At 45.6% G+C, this 27,106-nt stretch overlaps 1 protein-coding gene across 13 annotated transcripts in view; it reads right to left on the reverse strand.

Annotated features, from left to right (window-relative positions):
• The window catches only part of LOC140392940 (serine/threonine-protein phosphatase 6 regulatory ankyrin repeat subunit C-like), a 361,058-nt gene that overhangs the window by 112,176 nt on the left and 221,776 nt on the right, over positions 1-27,106 (reverse strand). For all 13 annotated transcript variants that reach the window (XR_011935463.1, XM_072478798.1, XM_072478764.1 and 10 more), the window contains 3 exons: positions 23,611-23,728; positions 15,113-15,332; positions 12,614-12,701 (listed from right to left, as the gene is read on the reverse strand). Coding sequence is in view for 12 of the 13 variants with exons in the window: in XM_072478798.1 (XP_072334899.1) it covers positions 12,614-12,701; positions 15,113-15,332; positions 23,611-23,728 (426 nt within the window). In the remaining variant the exon portion in view is untranslated. The remainder of the gene's footprint in view (positions 1-12,613; positions 12,702-15,112; positions 15,333-23,610; positions 23,729-27,106) is intronic.

Raw genomic sequence — 27,106 nt, forward strand, 5'->3', positions numbered from 1 at the left:
AAAGTAAGCCCTTCCGTCTACAAAATAAAGTACCCCAATGGAAAGACTGCGTGGTTCCAGATCAACTAGCTTAACGCATATGGAACACAGTCTAACCACACACACCACGTCATGCTCGATGCAGCAGACCACGGCCCGCCCACAGCCAACGTAACCCTACCCTCCCCCAACACGTCCAGCCCAGCCACAGATTCAACCCCGACTCCACCCCCGAACTATAGACTCCGCCCCGGAACACCCACAGACAGCAGCGACAGCGACTCAGACAATAGCCGCAGCACGCCTCCCTACTATCCCCATGCAACAGGACCCACACCCAGCGAATATGACCACGATTCAAGTGATCCCTTCATCATCACTTTCCTAAACAAACCCTACCACCGAACTACAATGACGACCCCGATTCCGTCCCCACAGAACTAGACACCACCTTTTGGCACCGAGATAATTCATACAGACTCGTCTGGAATGATGAGAGCGATCCCAAATCACACCATGCAGCCCTGTCAGCCCTGATACACCCGAGAGTTTGGCATCTGGGAGAAGATGACAACTTTGAGTCTGACTCCCAAAACGAGAACCCCTTTGGGACCCTGTTCGCAACTGATAACTGAGGTGTCCAGATGATGTTTTAAAAGGAACCGCTTGGGAGAAAACGGTGTCCTTTCTGATGGAACCTGCAGCATGTTTGATGTTGTTTGTACTAGTATTGTTAAATGTTGTATGTTACACCGGAAATTTTTTCCACAGCCCCACGCCACCACCCTTCTGACGCCCACTGGCAGTCAGAGAAGCTAGTTTGGCCAGACGCTAGTTCAGAGGAACTAGTTTGTCCGCAGAGACTTGTTAATGTCCCAGACGCCAGTTCAGAGGAATTTGTCTGTCGACTGAAACACAGACCCCGTTCGTAACTGCCCTTCTGGTTCGAAGGAAGAACCAATACGGCAACCCCCCACGATGACTACATTTCTTGCCGTTCTTGTCGGTTGCTCAGGCAGTGGAGAAACGGCATTGGGACCCGCCCTGCCTGGGAACCCCCCTCTGGTCAGCTACACTCGGGTAGGGCACACACGGCATTGGTCGCCGTACTACCCGGGGATTCCATCCAAATCTTAACCGTTGCGGCCCATTCGCACCTCATTTCGGCAAGTTTTATTCAATTTGCAGGTAACCCTTAGGTTGCCAACCCTCTACTATTTACATCCTCAAACATTTGGATGGTAAATCGCACAGTCTGCGAGACGGCTCACACTGTTTCAGCATTTGTAAGTGTGTCTTGTCCTGAAATTCGGTTTTTGAAAAAAAATGAGGGAGTCGCACATAGTGACCAATTATAAAGGGAGTAATTGGCACTAAAGGACAGACAGGCTATCATACGAGATATTAAACCAAGATAGTAACAGACACTATGCTTGATCCCACAGAACTCCAGCAGCTCCAGGACCAGAGAGGAGAAGAGAAGAGAAGAGAAGTGAAAGAAGAAGAATCATGAGGACATCCCCCGCGTGGCTCATCACCATAATGGACATTTGGTTGCGCGCGAACGCGAACCCCCTGACCTCAAACCCCCCCAGCCGTTAATGATTCACTTCCCCATAGTACCCAGAGCCCAGTCACAAGCGGCACCACACCATCTTGGTGTGACAGGTTTATAACCTGGTACTCCCTGTCCTACTTGATCGAATCCCTACTAGTATTGGCGATACTCTGCTGCATCGTGCAGACTATTCATCTGAGAAAATGGAGAAGGAGAGCCTACCGCGCTCGCACCCCGGTATATAGGATAAGATCCCCTATTTTCGGATATGACCAGACCCCCGACCCCCACAATCTATAATAAAGAACATTCGTTTGCGGTTTTTTTGTGACTAAAGAAATGTTTCATGAGCGATTGTACAATCCTGAGCTTGACTGCCAAGCCAGAAAAATGTGTATAATGCTGCTATGATTTTGTGTGTATTGTTTAGGAAGTTAGTGTGATGGAATGTTTGAGTGAGTGTAGTTTATTAAGGATAGTTAGAGCTTCCGATTTTCTTATTTTGTAATGCATGTCCCTGTTTGACATAGCGCCCCTCAGAATTGTCAGTTAAAAATGTTCTTACATAGTTCTGGTCAGTGTAGAGGCCATAGAAGAGTGCTCGTCGGGTCAGGGAATGAAGAACAACGCAGTTATGTGATCCTTCACGCTTCAAGTTAGGATCACAAGGAGGGGAGTGTAGCCACCTGGGTTGGCCAACTCCCAACGTAAAATGGAGAACAGCAAAGGCTGAAGGGAAATTCAGCCAACACAGGCAGAAACTAGCAGGTGCACGTTTACTGTGTATTAAACTCTGCAAAAGCCCAGTCAGCATCGATACAAGCAGCCATCTACATAATAATGTAGCAGCCATCTACATACTAATGAGCGATCCCCAGGAACAATCGAAACATTTGGGATAAACAAGGCCAAGCCAGACTCCTCGGCGCCAGCAGGAGCCAACACAAAAGAGGTTAACGGACATCTCAAGACCGCCCATCGATCAGGGAACCGCTCCAGTATTGGAGAAATCGAACCAAGCGATTGGAACGAAGTCCAATCACTTGGAACCAGGTACAGGGTCTGCCCGAAAGGCGGGAAGCCCCTGGGGACTATAAAGTTAAGCCCCCAAGTTCAAATTGTTCTTCTTGACAGGGTCACTCAGCAACGCGAACCAACCCTTGACCGTGACCTGTTCAGCTGCCGCCAAAAGACCGTAAGTCTTAAGTCAACGCTCGCTACGAGATAGGCGCTCCTAGCTACCAGTCCATACCAGCTTTTGAATCCCGCAGACTCAGAACCCGAACGAAAGGCCATTTGTTCCCCTGACCTGGTAGGCCAGTCCGAAGCTAAGTATAGGCCTGTTAGTTGTAGAAGTAGCTGAGAAGTAAAATTTATGCATGAGTAGCAATTTACTGTGTATAATAAATGTGTTTTGATTTGAATCTTACTAATTGGTGTATTGAGTTATTGATCATCACTTGAACTTGAACCTCGTGGCGGTATCATAAAGATACCTGGCGACTCGAAAGCAAAGGTTATAAAACAGAGCCAATTGAACCAACCAAAAGTTAGCAACAATAAAAGGTCAGAGGCTGGAAAATCTGTGGACAGTAACTCATCTCCTGACTACCCAAAGCCTGTCCATCATCTACAAAACACATGTCAGGAGTGTGATGGAATGCTTTCCACTTGTATGAATGAGTGCAGCTCCAACACTCAAGAAACAAAACACAAACCAAAATAACATAGACGGCTTAATTGGTACCCCATCTGCAACCTTAAACACATTGGCACCAGTGAGAACCATCTACAAAATGCACTGCAGACACTTTCCAAAGCTCCTTTAATAGAGTCTTCCAAACCCATGACCTCTACCACCTGAAAGGACGGTGTGGACTGCAGCGGTTGCAGCTAACCACCACCTTCTCAAAGGCAATTAGAAATTAGACAACAAATGCTGTCCTAGCCAGGGATGTTCACTTGCAGTGATTTTTTTTAGTTCCATAAATTATAGAAGTTAAGACAAGATAAACAAAAGTAGAACGTAATTAGCAGTTGGAAGTTCAATAATGAGACCAGAGAAAGTTCAATAATGAGACCAGAGATACAAAACTAAGTTCAAGACTTTTAGGATATAGAGGAGAATTTTCTTCACACAGAAATGATTGATTAATTTTCATGTCCATTGTTTGAGGGAGAAACTACTTATTTACTTATTGACTAATTGAGCAGATTGTCTCATATCTATGTTATAATCTCTAAATATTTATGTTTATTACTAATTACATTCATTTGAAATACTCCAAATCTCCTCTTATGTCCCCTATGCATGGAAGAATTTTCATAGGAAATATTTATTTTAGCTCAAAGTGTAGGATATGATTACTAGGAAATAGTTTCTCCAGTTTAAAACCTAATGTCAACAACAGATATTCACAGGTCAGATTATAGCGCAAGTCTTCCTTAATTCTGGCATCAATATGAGTGTGTCAGATAAAAGCTCAAAAGTGCATCAAGCTAATGTGTCTATTTCCTACAACTGTTTCAGTGAACTTGACTGTTGAATTTAGGGCAGTTTTGTGTTGTGGTATTTTATTTAAGTTCATTTCACTACCAATCCTTATGGCCAACAGACAGAATGGACTTCTGAACTACCAGGCTAACTCTCATTCAAAACAAGACTTCAAAAGTGATAACACCACTATGTGACCCAATCCAAACAGTTCATGCGAAGGACAAAAGACAGAAAAGGGAACAAGAAAAGTGAGAGGCAGAGAAACCAAGGGCCAGATTCAAACAGGGCCACAGTGAAAAATATTGGGAGCGAGACAAGTAATGTTAAAAAAAACAAGCGTTTGTGCCTTAATGCGTGGAGCACTCGCAGTAAAGCGGATGAACTAATCAAGCAAATAGGCGTAAATGGATGATATAATCAAGATTACAGAGACATGGCTGCAAGGTGACCAGGGGATGGGACGTGAATGTCCAGGGGTATTCAGTCTTTAGGAAGGACATAAAAAAAGGAAAAAGCGACTTCCGGTGGCGGCCATGGTGTGAGTGGTCGCACATTTGGTGGCTCCCGCTTGTGCTTTTTCAGACCTTTTCCCCGGTTAACGGGTGGATGTGAGGAGGTAAAAAGGTGCAGGAGAGTGAAGAGAGTGACTCACTGGTACATGGAGATGAGGGCCAGAAGCTGTCAAAAAAGAGGGGAGCAGAGTGCAAAGGTTGGTGCGGTGTCTGCGACGCACATGGAGATGGCGGAGGGTCAGGGAGCGGCCCTGCCGGCTCAGTGGTCAACAGAACAACTGGTGGGCTTCCTGGTGGACTTCCTGAACGGAAGTTCACCCAGCAACGCAAGGAGAATCCGGAGGACCTGGCCCAGGTGGTGGATTTGATTAAGGCGGTGATCGATCGTGTGGAGACGAGGCTGGAGGCCCAGGGCCAGACGATTCAGAAGCTGGAGGAGGTGGCGGGGGAACATGAGGAACAGCTCGCCTCGATCGCAGCGAAGATGGGGTTGATGCAGGATCAGCAGAGGCGGCTCCAGGAGAAAGTCGAAGACCTGGAGAACCGGTCACGCAGGCAGAATATTTGAATTGTGGAGGGCATCACGATGGCGCAGTAGTTAGCACTGCTGCCTCACGTCGCCAAGGTCCCAGGTTTGATCCTGGCCCTGGGTCACTGTCCGTGTAGAGTTGGCACATTCTCCCAGTGTATGCGTGGGTTTCGCCCACAGCCCAAAGATGTGCAGGGTAGGTGAATTGGCCACGCTTAATTGCCCCTTAATTGGAAAAAATGAATTGGGTACTCTAAATTTATTTTAAAAGAAAGGATTGTGGGCCTGCCGGAGGGAATGAGGGAGCTGACGCCAGCGCATATGTAGGGAGGATTTTGGGAAGCTGCTAGGAGAGGGTGCATTCGCACGGCCCCTGGAGGTGAATTGAGCGCATAGGGCACGAATGTGGAAGCCCCAGGGGAACGAGACGGCGAGGGTGATGGTGGTGCATTTGCACCATTTCCTGGACAAGGAGCAGATCAAGTGGGCCAGGCAGACTTGGCGCTGCATCTGGGAGAGCAGTGAACTTCGAATATATCAGGACCTGGGTGCAGAGCTGGCCCAAGAGGAGAGCGAGCTTCAATAAGGCCAAGGCGGCCCTCTTCAAGAAGGGGGTGAAGTTCGGGGTGCTGTACCCAGCACGTCTGTGGCTGACTTATGAAGGCTGGGACGTCAGAGGAGGCGATGCACTTTATCAGAGACAACGGACTGGCAGGAGAAGGTGGACATTGAACTTTGGTGGAGATGCTTTGCTGCTGTGTTTAATTGGTGTTTGGGGCCATTGTTCGGCTTCAGGTTTGTTTTTGTTTTTTGTTGGAAGATGGGGGGTTGATCTCTTCGATTGGGCTTAAGGAGGGGTTGTTTTTGTTTGCACTAGCAGTATAATTGAGCTGGCAGGGGGGAAAACAGTGGGGAGGTAGGATGCTAGGTGCCAGGGGCGGGGGCTGCCAGGCTAGCTCACGGATGCGGGGTGGGGCTGAGCAGGTTAGTGGGGAGATGGCGATAGGGGTTGTTATTTAGGGGACTTGGCGAGGTGAGGTGACATACTGCTGACAAGGGATGGGCTTTTAGAATGTAATAGAATGAGGATCGATGACGGTGGGCACCCGAGGGTGGGCCTAAGGAGGTTTGGGACGCGGGCTGAAGGCTGGCCCAAGAGGGACTATGGTTGATCGGCATTGGGGGGGGGGGGATTGTGCTAGGGTTGTAATGGCCAGTCAAGAGGGCCCAAATGTTCGCACATTCAAAAAGATTAAAGGCTACAAGAGACCCACCTGAAGGTGGGGGACCAGACTAGACTGAGGAAGGGATGGGTTCGCTCAGTGTTTCATTCGGGATTGGTCTCTAAAACGAAGGGGGTGGCGATTTTGATCAATAAGTGGGTGGCGTTTGAAGTGGGAAGTATAGTGGCGGACTCTGGGGGGTGTTATGTTATGGTGAGCAGGAAACTGGAGGGGATGCCGGTGGTGTTAGTGAATATTTATGCCCGAACTGGAACGATGTCAAATTTATGAGGCGAGTGCTGGGAAGAATCCCTGACCTGGACTCTCATTGGTTAATTATGTTGGGGGGGAATTCAATACGGTCCTGGATCCGAGACTGGACCGGTCGAGCTTGAGTTCGGCGAGGATGTCAGCAACAGCGAAGGAGCTCTAGGGGTTCATTGAGCACATTGGGGGAGGGGATCTGTGGAGAATTGAGAGACCGAGGGCGAAATAATTTTCATTCTACTTGCATGTGCAGAAGGTGTACTCCCGAATAGACATAGACTTTTTGTGTTTGATGAAACATCGTTGACAGGGGTGGTTGATGTTGAGTATTCTGCAATAGTGGTGACGGCCCATGCCCCACACTGGGTGGACCTACGAGTGAGCAAAGGGGGGCCCAGCGCCCGCAATGGAGGCTGGATGTGGGACTGTTGGCGGAGGAAGAGGTGTGCAAGCGGGTGAGGAAGGCCGGGTGAGAAAGGGTGTTAGAAGGATTATGAGGATATTAGAGGAATTTGGTCAGTACAGACAGTGAAAATGACGGTCCTCCTGAGGTTTCTGTTTGTCTTTCAGAGCCTTCCAATTTTTATCCCCAAGGCATTCTTTAAAAAAGGAAATGTGGTGATCTCGGGAGGTGTTTGGCGGGTAAAACATAAAATCCCACGGGTGAGGACAGTGTTGCTGAGGCGTGGGGGAGGGGGGAAATGGGGAGGGGGGAAACGGCGGCTTATCTGAATTTTATAAATTATTATTGAGCGGCGAATATCGCAATGGTCAGGAAGTGGGTAGTGGGGGAGAGGTCGGTATGGGAGCGTGTGGGGGCGGCCTCTTGTAAAGACACGGGTTTAGGGCCACTGTTAACGGCACCTCTGCCGTCCTCGCCATCCAGGTACTCCACAAGCCCAGTAGTAGTGGCAGCCCTGAGGACGTAGGGACAGTGACGGCAGCAAATGGGGTTGGAGAGGGCGTCGGTGTGGGCACCGATATGTGGTAATCGCCGGTTCGCTCTGGGGGGGCTGGATGGGGGGTTTCGGAGGTGGCAGCGGGTGAGGATTGAGAGATTTGGAGATCTTTTTATTGATGAGGGTTTCCCGAGCTTGGAGGAGTTGGAGGAGGAGTTTGAGTTGCCAGGTGGCAATTGCAGTATCTGCAAGTGAGGGATTTTGTACGGAGGCAGGTTTCGACCTTCCTTCATCTGCCGCCCCAGAGGCTACAGGATAAGGTGGTGTCGAGAACAGGAGTAGGAGAGAGGAAGGTTTCAGAGATCTACAGGGAACTGATGGAGTGGGAGCGAGCCCCGATAGGGGAGGTGAAGAGAAAGTGGGAAGTAGTGCTGGGTGGGGAGTTGGAGGCCGAATTATAGGAGGAGGCACTGAGGCGAGTTATGCGTCCTCGTCCTGTGCCAGGCTCAGCCTGATACAATTTAAGATGTTCCACAGGGCGCACATGACGGTAGCCCGGTTGAGCAGATTCTTTGAGGGGGTGGAGGATAGGTGTGGGCGCTGTGCGGGGGGTCCTGCGAACCATGTCCATATGTTGTGGGTGTGTCCGAGGCTGGGAGGTTTCTGGCAGAGGTTTGCTGATGCCATGTCAGAAATTTTAAAGGTGAGAGTGGTGCCGAGTCCAGAGATGCCGATCGTTGGCGTGTCGGAAGCCCAGGGATGAGAGAGGCTGATGTCCTGGCTTTTGGCTCACTGGTGGCCCGGAGACGGAACTTATTAGGTTGGAGGGACTCGGAACCCCCAAAGTCAGGTGTATGGGTTAGTGCCATGGCGGGTGAAAGGAGGCATGGGGGGGGGTCAAGTAAGGGCAGGAAAACCAGTGGAAAGGGGGCTGGGGATGGTGGTTCTGTTTGTGTAAGCCATGTTGGCTGGGGTTTGTTACAGGCGGGGTATGTTGGTTATATTTTCTTCAAAAAAGGAAAAAGCAGTGGGGCTGCATTACTGGTTAAAGAGGAAATTAACACAGTAGTGTGGAAGGATATTAGCTCTGACAATGTGGAATATGTTTGGGTAGAGCTAACAAACACCATGGGGCAAAAAACATTAGTGGGTGTCATGTATCATCATATAACTGCAGTGGTGATGTTGGGAATGGCATTATACAGGAAATTGGAGATGCATGCAATAAAATTCCCGTACCAGCCTCCCCGAACAGGTGCCGGAATGTGGCGACTAGGGGCTTTTCACAGTAACTTCATTGAAGCCTACTTGTGACAATAAGCGATTTTCATTTCAAGAACAACTGTAATTATGGGTGATTTTAATATAGATATAGATTGGGCAAATCAAATTAGCCACAATACCATGGAGGAGGAATTCCTGAAGTGTATACGGGATGGTTTTCTGGACCAATACATTGAGGAACCAACTCGAGAACAGGCCATCCTAGACTGGATACTGTGTAATGAGAATGGAATCATTGGCAATCTCGTTATGTGAGACCCCTTGGGACGAATGGCCATAATATGATAGAATTTTTCATCAAGATGGAGAATGAAGTAGTTGATTCTGAGACGAGGGTCCTGAATCTTAATAAAGGAAATGACAATGATATGAGGCGTGAGTTGGCTTTGATCGATTGGGGAACATTACTTAAAGGGATGACAGTGGATAGGCAATGGCAAACATACAAGGAGTGCATGAGGGAAACTGCAACAATTGTTTATTCCTGTCTGGCACAAAAGTAAAATGGGAAACGTGGTCAATCCATGCCTACAAGGGAAATTAGAGATAGTATTCGATCCAAGGAAGAAGCATACAAATTGGCCAAGAAAAACAGGTCTGAGGATTGGGAGCTGTTTAGAATTCAGCAAAGAAAGACCAAGAGATTGATCAAGAAGGAGTAGTAAGCTTGCAGGGAACATAAAAAACTGACTGCAAAAGTTTTTAGAGGTAAATGGAGAGAAAAAGATTGATAAAGACAAATATAGGTCCCTTGCAGTCAGAAACAGGGGAATGTATAATAGGGGACAAAGAAATGGCTGAGCAACTTAATACATACTTTGGTTCCGTCTTCACAAATGAGGACACAAATTAGATACCAGAAATGTTGGGAAATGCTGGGTTTAGTGAGAGGCAGGAACTGAAGGAGATCAATATTAGTTGAGAAATGGTGTTGGAGAAATTGATGGGATAGAAGGCTGATAAATCCCCAGGGCCCGATAATCTACATCCCAGAGTACTTAAGGAAGAGGCTTGAGAAATAGTGGATGCAGTGGTGGTCATCTTCCAGGATTTTATAGACTCCGGAACAGTTCCTGCAAATTGGAGGGTAGCTAATGTAACTCCACTATTTAAAAAGGGAGGTAGATAGAAAACAGGAATTATAGACCAGTAAGCCTGACGTCAGTAGTGGGAAAAATTCTACAATCCATTAGAAAGATTTCATAGCAGAGCACTTAGAAAATAGTGGCAGGATCGGACAGAGTCAGCATGGATTTATAAGGGGAAATCATGCTGGGCAAATTACTGGAATTGTCAACTGGTAGAATTGATGAGGGGGAGCTAGTGGATGTCATGTATTTGGACTTTCAGAAGGCTTTTGACAAAATCCCGCATGAGAGATTATCGTGTAAAATTAAAGCACATGGAATTTCGGGTATAAAACTGGTTAGCAGACAGGAAACAAAGAGTAGGAATTAACTGGTCTTTTTCAAATTGGCAGGCAGTGACTAGTGGGGTACTGCACGGATCAGTGCTAGGACCACAGCTAATAACAATATACATTAATCATTTAGATGAGGGAACAAAATGTGTAATATCTCCAAATCTGCAGATGACACCAAGTTGGGTGGGAGGGTGAGCTGTGAGGAAGATGCAGAGATCCTTCAATGTGATTTGGACAAGTTGCATGAATGGGCAAATGAATGATAGATGCAGTATAATTTGAATCAGTAGGAACAAAAATGAGAAATCAGACTACTATTTGAATGGCGATAAAGTAGGAGAGGGGAATGTGCAACGAGGCCTGGGTGTCCTCGTACAGTATCACTGAAGGTAAGCATGCAGGCGGTAAAGAAGGCAAATGGTATGCTGGCCTTCATTGAGAGAGGATTCGAATACAAGAGCAGGATTGTCTTGCTGCAATTATACAGGACCTTGCTGCGGCCACACCTGGAATATTATGTGCAGACTTGGTCTCCTTCTCCGAGGAAGGATGTTTCTCCTCTAGAGGGAGTGCATCGAAGGTTTACCAGACTGATTCTTGGGATGGTGGGACTGACGTAGGAGAGATTGAATCGGTTAGGATTGTATTTGCTGGCATTCAGAAGAATGAGGGGGGATCTCACAGAAACCTATAAAATTATCACAGGACGAGACAGGGTAGATGCAGGAAGGAGTCCCCGATGGTGGGTGTGTCCAAAACCAGGGTCACAGTTTAGGATATGGACAGAGATGAGGAAAAATTTCTTCACCAAGAGAGTGGTGAGCCTGTGGAATTCGTTCCAAGGAAGTAGAGGCCAAAACATAGTATGTTTTCAAGAAGCAGTCAGATATAGGACTTAGGGCGAAGGGGATTAAAGGATATGGGAGGGAAAGTGGGATTAGGCTATTGAGTTGGCTGATCAGCCATGATCATAATGAATGGCGGAGCAGGCTCAAGCACCGAATGGCCTCCTACTGCTCCTATTTTCTATGATTGTAGGACAACAATAAGAAACTTCAATATTTTGCAATAGATCCCTTTGAACTGCACAAACATAAAGTAAAGTTTTAAAAAATGAAAAAGTTTATTCAAAAAAAGAGGAAAGTAACCAGAAAATGTATAGAAAAATGAGAATGTTAAGATCATAAAGTTCAATATTAAAATTGATATTAAAATGCTCCATTTATGGGTGGAGAGGAAAGATTGAATCAAATTACTGGTTTTTACTACATACTAAAAATGGTTTTAAAATGGCATGCCGATTTTAGACTATTCCTTTCTGAAGATGATTGCTAACTGAAAAGAAATACAAGTCAAAATTAAAAGGTACATTCTGAATAATCAATATCCACAATAAATGTTGTGAAGTGCACAATCACTTCAAAAGTGAATCGAGCCATAATGAAAGACAGAACAATCTAAGTAATCAGCCACTAGAGAGCTCCACCCCAGAGAAAATCTGTAAATGCAAAAGATATCACTTAGACATTAATATTCATAAATGATGACTACAGAAGCAACATATACATTTGACTAAATACTTTACAAATGTGCTTTTTCCAATCCCCTATGTTCACTTTAAGTTTGGAACATGACATTACAAGATTTTCTTGTAATCCTAATCTGCAGATTTTCCGTAAATAATTTATTTTACAGGACATTCAACACTTTGAGAATTCGTTTCCAGGTTTCAGAATTTAAAATTTGACTGAAATAAGCTCATATCCCAGGTTAGTTTGTAAACTCATGAATTCTGTACCCCTTTTTAATTCCTTAAAATCAATTAAGTTTGTTTCAGTTAGGTGAAATGAATTAAAATATGAAATTGACAGAAAAATGTAATTCCACAATGCACATGTGTGATTGCATTAATGTAATTTTAATATATTTGTGTACTATCTATTAAAAAAAATCAAGACTGGCTGGGCAATATACAAACTAAAAGACAAACAAGAGACTCATCCAGAACACCTGAACTGCTGAATATTTCCAGCGTTTTCTGTTTTTGTTTCAGATTCCAGGATCTGCGGTATTTTGTATTTATTTTGTTAGAATATAATTGAGCTGCCTGGTACTGTTAAAAGAACTGCCGGGTGGTGGAATATGATCTATGATCCTTCAACTTACTCTCACCTCTTACATTTTCCATTTCATTCACTTCATTAATGCTGCATATACTGTGAAGGAATATGCAAAATACAATATACCGTAATTTGATTATGGGTTTGGTGTAAGATTTAAGGATGGGTGTTGATTAATCAGACATGTGAGAATGCCAGAGTATGCTTGTCAGAATATTTGTTTTGCATATTCCAAATCTAAACAATGTTATTTCATTTCCCCATGAACACACTAATATTAATATTTACCTTACTTCGAAAGATTACCTCATAATTGACTTACATAGCACAGTGCAAAGGAGTAAAAGGAGCACTCCCAAATTCCGTAAATTCTTTTTGCTCCAGTAGGACCTCCAAACAACTTTCATGACCTAAGAAAACAAACATTTCTGAATATTAAAATCTGTATGACAAAAAGACTACAACATTAGAATGCATTATTGATGAACATACGAAACAGGAGAAGTAGGCCATTCAGCCCCTCAAGCCTGCTCCTCCATTCAATAAGATCATGCCTGATTTGTGTGTGTTTCGAATTCCACATTTCCATCCACCTGTGATAACCTTGGATTCCCTATCTACCTCTGCCTTAGAAATATTCACACCACTTTCACTGCCTTCTGAGGCAGAGTTCCAAGGCTCCACAATCTTCAGGAAAGAAATTCTGCTCATTGTTGTCCAAAAAGGGCAACCTCTAAGTCCTCTAGTTCTGAACTAACCCATAAGAGGTAACGGGCGCGATATAGCCGAATGGGGATAGAGTCCTGTAGCAAGCAAGATTAGCCGGGTGTTTCCCGGCTCTCGGAGCACCAAGAAACATCCCGCTATATAGCGCCCATTCAAGTAGATTGGGGGCATCAGCGGGGAACACTCAGCCGAGGCTGCACCTCGCCCTGTTGTCCGCACTGAGGAGCTCCGCTCGCCAGAAAACCTCAGTGCAGTGGGAGATCGGAACGCCATTTTTAAATGGAACCCCGATCTCAAGGCCCCGGTGTGATCCTTGAACACCCCCCAAGCCCCAACTCACCATAAGTAAGTCACCAGCACCCCCCGCGCCCATGCAGGGCACACCCTGGTCCGATCCCAGGGTGCCAGGCTAGCAGTTACAGGATGCCCAGGTGGCACCAGCAGTGCCAGGAGACCACTGTGCCCAGAGGGCATGCAACTGGGGGCCTCTAATCCTCTGGGAGACCGCCCCATGAGTGCCGTACCGTGTGGTCCCTGTTTGTGGAGACCAGCACTGAACAGTTGCTCACCCGTGGTCTCCAAGGTAAGGGAGTTAGGTCCCACGCCTTGGTTAGATCTTGAGAATGCATATTAGAGTGAAACTAGCTGTCTCACTCTATATTCAGATTTGTCTGTGGGCGGTATTCACATCGCGATGACTCGCGAGATTGCATTAGATCTCGTGAGGCATGGCGAACCGGGTAGATCCCAGAAGTGGATCCCGCCCAACATCTTTTCCACCTTGTCAAGACCATTCAGGATTTTATATATTTTAATCAAGTCACCCCATACTCTTCTAAACTCCACTGGAAACAAGCCAAGCCTGTCCAACCTATTCTCATAAAACAACCCAAGCATTCCAGGTATCGATCTAGTAAAGCTCCTCCAAACTGCCTCCAACGCATTTACATCCTTCCTTATACAAGACCAATATTGCACACAGTATTCAAGCTGTCGTCTCAGTGATACCCTGTATAACTGAAGCATAACATCCTTACTTTTATGTTCAATTTCATTAGCCTTCTTGATTACGTGTTGTACCTGCATACCAACAATTTGTGACTCATGCACTAGAAATACCTAGATCCCTCTGCATTCATTTTTTGTTAAAATAATACTGTTTTTTCACTTTTTCTGCCAAAATGAATAACTTCACATCTTCCCATATTATGCTCCATCTGCCAGATTTTTGCCCACTCCCTCAATCTATGTACTTCCGTCTGCAAACATCTTGCCTTCATCACAACAGACTTTCCAACCTATTTGTGTCACCTGCTACCATGCCTTTGCTCCCCTCATCCAAGTCATTGATTTTAAAAGTAAAAAATTGAGGCCCCAGCCCCAGTTGAGGTCCCTGCAGTACTCCACTCGTCACATCCTGCCAATCAGACCATTTGTGCACACTGTTTTCTGCCAGAACGCCAATCTTCTGTCCGTACTAATCTGTTAACACCTATGCCATGAGGAACTTTGTGAATGAATGCAAGTTATTTTCAAATAAACTCATTGCAGTGCAATCCTTTTTCAACAACATCCCAGGAACTTGACAATTTTGCCTAAAAATGTTAAAATCAGTTTTGAAATGAAATGAAAATCGTTTATTGTCACAAGTAGGCTTCAAATGAAGTTACTGTGAAAAGCCCCTAGTCACCACATTCCGGCGCCTGTTCGGGGAGGCTGATACGGGAATTGAACCGTGCTGCTGGCCTGCCTTGGTCTGCTTTCAAAGCCAGCGATTTAGCCCTGTGCTAAACAGCCCCTGCGTTTTAACCACACTTTAATACCACTGTATTATCTGTAGTACTTCAATACATTTAAAACAACAAATATTAGAGTCAAAGGTCTTAATGTAATCAATCTCGAGTTTCAGAGGATCTGAACCCTGAGATTAGCTAACAAATTTGTAACTACCTCTCAGATTATTCAATATTTTATGAAGTGGTTTGTTAATTGTTTTCTGTTAATATATAGGTATTCAGTAGTAAGATTTCTTTGTGTTTCTGAAAGTCTGCTGATATTTTTTAAAGTAAATTTTCGATTACAGTAAATTATTTACCATTATAACAAGCCCAGTGCAAAGGTGTATAGCCACGATTATCTGTTAGATTTGTGAGGGAATTTATAGAAAGTGCTGATTGCAATAAATGGCACAATAAAGTTGCATGACCACAAGCTGCTGCAAAATGCATGGGGGTCCTTCCTTTGGAATCACGACATAGAATAGACGCATCATGTTCCAATAATGTTTCCACACATTCTTCATGACCAGTAACAACCTACAAAGAAGAAGCAACATTTTAATAATGTACTCCAACATAATCTAAAGCCAAGCTACCAATTCACAAAGCCGGTACATGCAGCATTTATACAAACAACAAACATCAGATCTTTAAAATCAGTGCAAACATCTGAAGTAGGAGTGATATCAAGCTACTTGATAGACAATCCATCCAGTCACAAGGCAAATGGAGCTGACTAAAGGCAGAATCAGATGGCTAAATCTAATGGAGTTAGTCCTTGGTGCAATAGCACCAGGCCTTCTGGATGCAGCAAACCGGTTAAGAGACTGCCCTGGGGATTACTGCCCAAGAGAGAGCGGATAGAATGAAGCATCAGAAGTACAGATAAAGGATCAGTAGCACTCTCAGTGCAGCAGTGCGTGGTGCGATTTGCTCAGTGAGAGGCATGAAAGAAAGGAATAGATGAAAAATAAGGAAGGACTTACCTTTCCCCATTCCTACTTCACAAATATGTCCTAGAGGTAATGGTGGAAGCAGTCAAGGTAGCAAGGCAGGTGCTCTTTTCACAGGATAGCAAGAATAGGCCAACTATAGTTACCAAACAGGCTTGGCTGGAGATTGTAGAGGACATGGGTAGTTGGTATGGTACGGAAGTTCATGAATTCAGTGCAGGAAATGTGTCAATGCCCTCTTGAGGTCTGACAAGGCAAATGTCATGCAATGCTCAGCTAGCAGTCATCACTTATCTCAATTCCTCAGCAATGTCCAGCACAGCTATTCGCTGAGGTACACAATTTGAGTCCATACAGAAGAATGCCTTCCTTGACTCCAATCTCCACTGAGAGTACTGACATTTAACATCAGTGCATTGTTCTCACAAATTCATATCCCACAATGGCCCAGCTAAAATGTCGCACAGTGGCACAGTGACTAGCACTGCTGCCTCACAGTGCCATGGATCCGGGTTCAATTCCGGCCTTGGGTGACTGTGTGGAGTTTACACTTTCTCCCCATGTCTGCGTGGGTTTCCTCCGGGTGCTCTGAATTCCTCCCACAGTCCAAAGATGTGCAGGTTAGGTGGATTGGCCATGCTAAATTTCCCCTCAAGTGTCCAAAAGGTTAGGCAGGGTTACGGGGATAGGGTGGAGGCGTGGGCTTCAGTAGGGTGCTCTTTCCAAGGGCCGGTACAGACTCGATGGGCCAAATGGCCTCCTTCTGCACTGTAGGGATTCTACTTCCTGAACAAAGACTGTACTCCTATTAGTCTGAACTTACTACCTTTTCTCAATGCAGGAAAAGAGTCTACGGCTCCCAGGAGAAGCAGAGAAGCATGGGTGAAGTCACATCCTTGGCCATCCTGAGGGCAATGGAGCAGGACAGCAAAAGTGTAGGCTATTGGAGAGATTAGGTGGCTGGGTGAAAGCACTTTATAATCACACTGTCACTTGGCCCGGACGTGTCACTTATGGAGAACTGTTATCACCAGCAAATTTAATATGGTGGTCTGCAAAATGCTGTGGATTAACTCCTCCCTACAGTACAGGCGCCTTTCACTTCCTGTAGGCGCACCAAGAGATGTGGCAAAAAACAGTGCAAGTCAGAGGAGTAGCACACAAGAGAAGGCATTGTCACATGGCTCACATGCATTCTCCACCAGTGCAAATACATTCACCCTGGTGGATCCAGCATCACTGATAGAAAATGTAGTAAAGAGGAACACTTCAAATGTGATCAGCAGCAGCACATGCTTGCAGCCAAGATAGCTTTGGAGGGTACCCATATGAAGTCCAAAGTCACCTCAAGCTGTGCTCAAAGGTGCTGAGATGCAGCAGTTCTGCACTGGACGGGAACCTTTGGAGCAGCAAAAGTGTGGGGACATCTGTCAGAATTTCCAGAGGCTTTGCGCACCCTCGCACTGAAGATTGAGGAGTTCATCTGAGCTACGAGTGCCATGACGTCTCAGGTATTTGAGCACATGACCACTTGCACTGAAGAAATGTCATACTTGGCAGTTTAGCAAGTGGATGGAGGCATATAACAATAAAAAAATAATGACTTTGAGAAGCATTGATCAAACAGTTGTCTTGATGGCTGAACACTACATTCAAATGCAGCCAAACACTCTCTCCTTCTTGCTTAGAAGGGAAGTGCAGGTGGGTCTTAAGAGGCAAGAGGGAGACAGGGTTGATGCCTTTGGAAACGTTTCTCAAGCCATTCCCCAGGTTACAACTCATCATCGGCCCCTCTGACAGAGCACAAATCCTGCCTCCTGTCCCCATGACTGCAGCTGCCCTTGCACAGATGCAAGCAGCGCAATGTTAGGCAAGGTCCCTGCAGTTACACAACCCAAAGAACATTTTCCAAAGGCATCTAATGTGTTTACATCTGCCTCCTGTCTGATGCAACCACATATGTAGCAACAACAATGGATGTGGAAACAGTCTTAGTTGCATAGAGGAAATCACTTGAGTGCATAATCTAATGTTAGTGTTACATGGAAAATGTTTATTTCAAAGAAGTGTGTGTCATCTCCTTTCGAGTGTCAATGTGTTGGCTGTTCCATTCCACATTGATTATAGATATGTTAAAGGAGGGGAGTGGGATGAGACTGTTGGATGGCAATGCAAGGCTGGGAATGTTATGGATGGATGGCTCTTTGCAACAATTGGATTTGTGTTGGAAGGGGATGATGGGTACAGCTATACTGTCTGCCACAGGGCTCCAGGTGGTATGAGTAGAATGCTGGCATGCACTGAATACGTGTCAGGATGAGGGATTGTGGGATTCTCTGGCATGCAGGTCAATGACAGCAGGCTTCAGCAGCACCTCTGAATGGTCATGGCCCCTCCTTCTCTTCATCATCATGCTCCTCCATGAATGCCGGGTGCTCTCCATCTTCTTCTGCAGCTCGTTCCACTCCACTTTGAAGTGTGGATGTGCAGGACATGGGTATTGGGGAGACTTTGTGGGCTAATATTGATGGACAGCCCTACATTTGTCAGGCACTGTAAACACATTTTGAGCAAGCCAATGTCACCCAAGTACCATCCACTGAGGCTGTCTGGTGTTCTGAAGAACTGGAGTGTCCAGACTGCCAAAGGATAAAGGTGTCAAGCCACTCCCTGCAATCTGCACTTTTTGTTCATTCATGACTGAGTGATGTACTTATTGCCCATCCCCAATTGCCCTCGAGAAGGTGGTGGTGAGCTTCTTTCTTGAATCACTGTAGTCAATGTGGTCTAGGTAAACCCACTGTTATTTGAGAGGGAATCCCAAGAATTTGACCGAGCAACATTAAAGGAACAGGAATGTAATTCCAGCTCAGGAGGGGAAAATGGAGGTTGTGGTGTTTCCATGTTTCTTCTATCCTTGTTCTTCTAGGTGATAGAGGTTGCCGGTTTGGAAAGTACTGCTGATGGAGCCTTCACAAATTGCATATTAGCCTTTTATGTGATACCTCACTTTAAAATGAAAAAATTATTTAAAGTACACAATTCATTTTTTTTCTAATTAAGGGGCAGTTTAGTGCAGCTAATCCACCTATCCTGCACATCTTCGGGTTGTGGGGATGACATGGGCAGAATGTGCAAACTCCACACGGACGGTGAGTGACCCGGGGCCGGGATTGAACCCGGGTCCTCGGTGCTGTGAGGCAGAGGTGCTAACCACTGAGCCATCATGCTGTCCCCATCTATCCCACCTTCACAGAATGGCAGAAAAATACAGTACAGAAAAGGTCCTTCGGCCCATCGAGTCTGCACCGCCGCATGAAAGGCACCAGATCTGCCAATCCTAATCCCATTTGCCAGCACTTGGCCCATAGCCTCGAATGTTAAGACGTGCCAAATGCTCATCCAGGTACTTTTTAAAGGATGTGAGGCAGCACGGTAGCCTTGTGTTAGGGCAGCACGGTAGCCTTGTGGATAGCACAATTGCTTCACAGCTCCAGGGTCCCAAGTTCGATTCCGGCTTGGGTAACTGTCTGTTCGGAGTCTGCACATCCTCCCCGTGTGTGCGTGGGTTTCCTCCGGGTGCTCCGGTTTCCTCCCACAATCCAAAGATGTGCAGGTTAGTTGGATTGGCCATGATAAATTGCCCTTAGTGTCCAAAATTGCCCTTAGTGTTGGGTGGGGTTACTGGGTTATGGGGATAGGGTGGTGGTGGTGTTGACTTTGGGTGGGGTGATCTTTCCAAGAGCCGGTGCAGACTCGATGGGCCAAATGGCCTCCTTCTGCACTCTAAATTCTATGACAAACCTGCCTCTACCACCCTCCCAGGCAGTGCGTTCCAGACTGTCACCATCTTCTGGGTAAAAGAGCTTTTCCTCAAATCCCCCCTGAACCTCCCACCCCTCCCCTCGTAACTGACCCTTCAACGAAGGGGAACAGCTGTTCCGTATCCACCCTATCCAAGTCCCTCATAATCTTGTACACCTCAATCAGGTCGCCCTTCAGTCTTCTCCAGCGAAAACAACCCAAGCCTATCCAACCTCTCTTCATAACGTAAATGTTCCATTCCAGGCAACATCCTGCTGAAATGCCTCTGCACCAGTGCAATCACATCCTTCCTGTAATGCGGCGACCAGAATTGCACACAGTACCCGAGCTGTGGCCTCACCAATGGTCTATATAACTCTAACATGGCTTCCTTGCTTTTGTAATTTATGCCACGATTGATAATGGCAAGTGTACGATATGCCTTTTTCACCACCCTATTAACCAGCCCTTCTGCCTTCAGAGATCTATTTACAAACACACCAAGGTCTCTTTCTTCCTCAGGAATTCCCAGTGTGCTGCTATTCATTGAATATTTCCTTGTCAAATTGCTCCTTCCAAAGTGTAACACTTCACACTTTTCAGAATTAAATTCCATCTGCCACTTTTCTGCCCATTTGACCATCCCGTCTACATCTTCCTGTAACCCAAGACTCAGCCTCACTGTTAACCACCCGGCCTATCTTTGCATCATCCGCAAACTTACTGATCTTACTCCCCACAGTCATCTATGTAATTTATATAAATGAAGAATAATAGGGTACCTGGCACAGATCCCTGTGGTACGCTACTGGGTCACTAAAGCAGCCGTCTGTCATCACACTCAGCCAGCTTTGAATCCACCTTATCAAGTTCCCCTGTAACCCATGTACATTTGCCTTCTTTATAATTTTCCCATGTGGGACCTTGTCAAATGTTTTGCTAAATCCATGTAAACTACATCAACTACACTACGGTGATCACTTAGTCATGTGCTCAAAAAATTCAATCAAATTTGTTAAGCTTACTGAATGTCTTTTGAAAATGCATGTATATACTGGCTCCCCTTTACCTACCCAGCTAGTTACATCCTCAAAAAACATTAATGCATTTGTCAATTAATTTCCCTTCTGTAAAACCACCATGACGTTGCCTGATTAAACTAGGATTTCTAAGAGCATTGTTAAGACTTTCCTAATAATAAATACCAGCCCTTCTCAGCAACGATTGACAGGCTAACTGGTGTGCAAATCCCCTGTTTTCTCTCTCCCTCCTTTCTTGAATTATGATATTATATTTGCTAATTTTCAGTCTGCTGCTATCTATTTATAATCTGGGGAATTTTGCAAAGTCATGAACAGTGCATCACTATCACTGCAGCTGCCGTTTTTAGATTCCGAGGATGTCAGCCATCAGATCCTGGGAATTTGTTGAATTTTCATCCCTTAAGTTTCTCCAGTACATTTTCTCCGCTGATATTAATAACCTTAATTTCTTCAGTCTTAACCCTTGGTTACCCTCTATTCCTGGTATATAATTGTGTCTTCTGTGAAGACAAATGCAAAATATTTGTTCAACATCCCTGCCCTTCTTCACTCCCCATAATTTCTATTGTCTCTGTCTCTAAGGGACCAATATTTACATTCGCTACTCTCTTCCTTGTGTATTTGCAAAAGCTCGTACAATTTTTTTATATTTCTGACTAGTTTACTCTCACATTCTATTTTTTTCCCTTTTTCAATCAACACTTTGTGGCCCTTTGTTGGTTTCTAAACACTCCCAATCTTCAGACCGACGAAGAACTTACTACCAGTTCTTAGTCAGCCAAGAATGGGTCTTTCTTGCTGAATCTTTTTAATGGAATGCATTTTTGTAGAACATTTTGAATTGTTTCTTTCAATGTTTCCTACTGTTTATTTACTGCCAGAGATTTTAGTCTATTTTCCCAATCGACCTTAGCCAGCTCTCTGCTCATTTCTATTTAATAAGCTTTTTAAAGTTTTAGATGTTTGTATATGATTGGAATGTCATTTTCAAACTTAATATGGAATTCGATTGTATTATCACTATTTTCCAGATCTTCTATGATGGGATTACTGATTAACCGTGACTCATTGCACAATACTGATCTAAAATTGCTTTATCCGGAGTTATTCTAAAACATATTACTGCAGTCCACAAAAGCAATCTCCAAACTCCTCTTCCAGATTGCTTTTGCCAATTTGACTTGTCCAGTTGATATGAAGATTAACGTCCACCCCACAACTGTTACATTACACCTTTGTTACAAACTCCAATAATTTCATGTTTAATGCTTCGTGCACCAGTATAACAACTGTTAGGGGGCCTTTAAACTACTCCCAAAGCTTTTTCTGATCCTTGCTATCCCTGATCTCCATCCATGCTGATTCTACTTCAGGATCTTCTGAGCCACGATCTTTTCTCACTGAAGTCTTTGCATAATTCTTTACTCTCAGGGCTGTCCGCCTCCTTTACAATTCTGCCATCTTTTCAAGATGTTGGGCGGGATTTACCGACCAACCAGCCAGGTGTTTCTCAGCAGCGGAGGGGGCCCGTCAGGGGATTTTCTGGTCTCGCCATTGTTAATGGGATTTCCCGTTGACTGCACCCCTTGTCGCCAAGAAACCTATGTGCCATCGGCGGGAGCGGAATATCCCGCCAGCGTGAATAGCTGGTAAATTCTGTCAGTTGTGCATTCTGAAATATTATTTCCAGACCTTAGTCACCCTGCAACCACGAGTAGGATTCTCCGATGCCCGACGGCACAATCAAGAACAGCGATCGGGTGTAGAATAGCTCCCGACGCAAAAATCGAAGCAGGCGCAGGTTTGACACTGGGTTGCGAAGCTCCACCCCCTCCAAATCGACGTCATTGCTTTGCGCGCCATGCGTAGTTGCGACCGCGAACACATCTTGTTATCAGGCCCACTCGCAATGCTCCGCATTCGATGGGCCGAGTTCTCAACGGCGCGAGCAACGTGTGATCTCAACAGTCGTGAGCCTGGCGTGGCGGCTGCGGGGAGAGAGGGCGTATGGATAGTGTCCAGCACCACCATATGTCGCCGACAGTCATATTGAGGGGTGGCCGGGAGGTGGGTTGTGGGGTCGGTGTGGATGGATACGTGGTCCAGGACAACCAGCGCCATCTTCTCGGGTGCGATCAGTGCATGTGTGGGGGGGGGGGGGGGTGTAAGTATATGCGTGGCTGCAGCTCGTCAGCCCTGCACGTGTCGAACACGGACCCGGCAATTCTTCCACCGTTTTTTGCGTGTTCCACAGGTGTTTCATGTGGCGCCGGTGCTAGTCCATCACTGGTAGCGGAATCGGTGGGGGTGTGGTGCCGATTGTTCCGTCGTGGAACTGCACGGATCCTCCGTTGACATCAGCACTTAGGCTCAGGAACGGAGAATCCAGCCCCGTCTTTGCAATGACAATTAGATCTAAACAATTTATCTCTATTTGTGCCACTCGTTCACCAATCTCATTATACTATGTTATTCAACACTCCGTAACTTCCTGTCCCACTGTGCTTATCTCTACCCATATTAAGACACTTTTCAGGATATCAGCCCAATGGCAATTTCTGCCATTTTCCTGCCCCCCCCCCCCCCCCCACCACCTCCTACCTATGTTCCCACCTCCACCCATTTTGAAGACTGTTGCAATAGTCAATTCCACTATGGAATTTGTTCTGAAGTGGAATGCCTATGAGTTACCCCAGTAGAACAGTAGAAATTAATTATTTTACATTTGATGCAAATAATCATACTGAACTCATTTGAGGATCAAATAATTCTATTTTTGTCCAAATATTTTGAAAATATTGTCAATTAAAATAAATATTCAAACCAATGAAAATAATCTTATCACTAAAAATAAATTGTATAAATTAAGGAGACAATTCAAGAGTTTTGATTTGTCTTAAAATTTCATTTAGCTCTTCAGATTCTGAATTGGTTTGAATTTGAATCAACTGTAAATGCATATGCGTTCTTCTTAAACAGTTACATCTGCATTTAATTTTCAAATGCATGCCTCACCCCACGATGCAAGGCTGTGCAGCCTTGTTTATCTGCTGCATCTATATTTGCACCTTTTTCAAGTAACAGAATGACAGCATCGATGTGTCCATTAGCAACTGCAAGCATCATTGGTGTCCTGGTGAAGATTGTTTTAAAAAAAGAATAGTTAACCTGCCATCCAAGTTAGGAGTATATTAAAAGAGCTAAAACACAGAAGGAAAGAATGAGCAATTAAATTGTGGCGTATGACGAGGAGGTTGATTAGAGGAGATTAAAAAGTTAGGGACTGATAGTACTTCAAGTGAATAGGTCATCTGGTTTGGATGAGATGAATGGTTTGTTGCTGACGGAAGTAAGCGTAGAAATTGTTGGGGTGCTGGTCATGATCTTACAATCCACTTTAGAGACAGGGATGATGCCAAAAGATTGGAGATTTGCAAATATACTCTTATTCCAAAGAAGGGGAGAAGGATAAATCCAGCAATTATAGATCAGTTTAACGTCTGTGGTGGGAAGCTTTTAGAAAAAGAATCTGAGAGAAAAAGAAGAATCAAGTGGACTAGAATGAACGAATTAAGGAGATCCAGCACAGATTTGTTATGGACAAATCAAGTTTGGCACATTTAATTTGAGTTTTTTGATCAAATTAACAAAGAGGGTGATAACCACTGCGCCACAGTGTCGCGAGGATGAAGGCAATCGATGCTGTTGATAACTACTTCAAAAAGGCGTTTGATAGCAAGTATTACATTACAGATTTGTTAGACAAATTGAAGTTGGGGGATAAAGGGGCAGTGGCAGCACTGAAACAAAAGTGGCTGAGGAGAAAACTGGAAGTTGCGGTGAACTTCTGTTTTCAAATGTAGGGGGGTGGAGTGAAGTTACCTAAGGTTAGGTAATAAGGTTACTGCTATTTTGATATACTTTTTAAAAATGTTTATTTTATTCCAAACGTATGTGAAAAGTTATAGCACATAGAACAACTCGGGAAACAAACTTTCCAACACACAACCATACAGTTTGTACAAATGTTTCCCCTTGTTCGCTCTCCCCTGAAACCCCCCCCCCCGACGAACAACTCCTCAAACATCCCCCGCTTTGCCTCGAAACCCTCCGCTGAGCCCCTTAACTCGTATTTGAACTTTTCCAGCCAAAGAAAGTCACGTAAGTCACCCAGCCAGGCCGCTACCCCTGGTGGTGTTGCTGACCGCCACTCCAATAAAATTTGTCGAAGGACAATCAGAGAGGTGAAGGCCACAACATCGGCCTTCCTCCCCTCCATCAGCTCCGGTTTCATCGATATCCCAAATATCGCTCCCAAAGGGTTTGGCTCGACCTCCTCCCCCACTATCCTTACTAGCGCTGCTAACACTCCTGCTCAGATTCTTTCCAACTTTTCGCAGCCACAGAACATATGTGCGTGATTCGCTGGTCCCCGCCCACACTTCTCACATTCATCTGCCACCCCTTGAAAGAACCCACTCATTCTTGCCCGCATCATACGTATCCTGTGTATGACCTTAAACTGTATCAGGCTTGTCCTTGCACACAAGGAGGTGGCATTTACTCTTTGTAGCGCCTCACTCCATACTCCCCAGTTTATCTCTCCTCCCAGCTCCCCTTCCCACTTCTCCTTAACCTTCACTACCCGCTCCCCTCCTGTTCTCCCAGCCACTTGTATATGTCTCCGATCCTACCCTCCCCTTCCACATCCGGAAGAAACTGTCGCTCCAGCAGGGTATACCTCGACAACCTGGGGAACTCTTCCCAAACCTTCCGCGCAAAGTCCCTTACCTCAGGTACCTAAATTCATTTCCTCTTGGGAACTCTACCAGCTCCTTCAATTCACCTATACTGGCAAACCCTTCTTCCAGATACAAATCCCTCACCGTAACCAGCCCCACTTCTCTCCACTTCCTATACATCCCGTCTATACCCCACGGCACAAAACTGTGGTTTTCACACAATGTGTTAACACCGACAGCCCCTCTGTCTGAAAGTGCCTCCTCAGCTGGTTCCAGGTCTTTACGTGGGCTGCATCACCGCTTCCCTCAGTATCTGCTCGCTGCCATTGACAAAGCTGCCGTCATCATAGCCCTTAAGCTGGATCCCTGACAGAATTCCTCCTCCTAATCCATTCTACCCCCTCTCCTTCCCACCATCACCTCACCTTCTCCACGTTCGCCGCCCAATAGTAATGTAGCAGGTTCGGCAACGCCAACCCTCACTGCTGCCTCTGTAACAGGATCCTCTTAACCCTGGGCACTTACCCTGCCCATACAAAGTCCGAAATAATTGTGTCCAGTTTCCGAAAGAAGGCCTACGGTATAAATATCGGGAGTGTCTGCAATATGAACAGGAACCTCTGTAGAATGTTCATCTTCACCAGTTGGACCTCCCTGCCAAAGTCAAGTGCAGCGTGTCCCTCTTGAGATCCTCCCTAGCCGCCTCCACCAGTTTTGTTAAATTCCATTTTTTCCTCCTCGCCAATCCCTCAGTGGAAGGCACCTTCGAGTACTCCCTATCTACCTCCACTATCTTGTTCAATAGCCGTACATATTCCTCCCTCCTTTTCCTATCCGTATAATTTCCCCTGGGACCAACGCTTTTAGCGCTTCCCAAAAAGTGCCTGCCGACATCTCCCTGTTTTGGTTCAATTCTACATAATGTTTAATCACAGCCTGCACTTTGTCACAAAACTCTTTATCTGCCAACATCTCGAATTGAGTCTCCACCCCGGCTTCTGCTCCCAACCCGATCTAAGCCGAATCTCCAGCCAATGGGGAGCATGGTCCGCGAATACTATCCCCGCGTACCCTGCCCCCTCCACCGTGACCAAAACCTCCCGGTTCACCACAAAACAGTCAATTCCTGAATATACCTTATACACATGCAAAAAAAGGAATACTCCCTTCCACCTCAGTTCTTGAAGCGCCACGGGTCCACCATACCCATCTTCCCCCTAAACTCACCAATCTCCTTTGCCATTCGTATCGTACCCATTGACCTGGGGCTTGACCTATCTACCCTTGGCTCTAAGACACAATTAAAATCGCCTCCCACCATCAACTGGTGCGTGGCCAAGTCCGGGATTGCTGCCAGCAACCCACTCATAAAACCTACATTCTCCCAATTTGTGCATACACATTCACCAACACCTCCAGCATCCCTTCTAATACTCCACTCACAATCACATAGCTCCCACCGGGTCCTTCACTTCCTTTGTGCTCACAAACCCCGTTTTCTTACTCATCAAAATTGTCACTTCCCGCAACTTTGAATCAAACCCAGAGTGGAAAACCTGACCCACCCACCCCTTCCTTAGCCTAACTAGGTCCTTCACGCGGAGGTGCGCCTCCTTCAGAAAGACCACCTCCGCTTTCAAGCTCCTATGGGGCACAAAGACCCAAAATCTTTTGACCGGTCCATTGAGCCCTTGCACGTTACCGGGTGCTTTCGCCTCCATTCCCCTCCACAGTCCGCCATCCTCCCCTTTTGGCTCTACCCCCGTTAA

The sequence above is a fragment of the Scyliorhinus torazame genome, chromosome 2, assembly GCF_047496885.1.
Source record: "Scyliorhinus torazame isolate Kashiwa2021f chromosome 2, sScyTor2.1, whole genome shotgun sequence".
In the NCBI taxonomy this organism is placed as follows: Eukaryota; Metazoa; Chordata; class Chondrichthyes; order Carcharhiniformes; family Scyliorhinidae; genus Scyliorhinus; species Scyliorhinus torazame.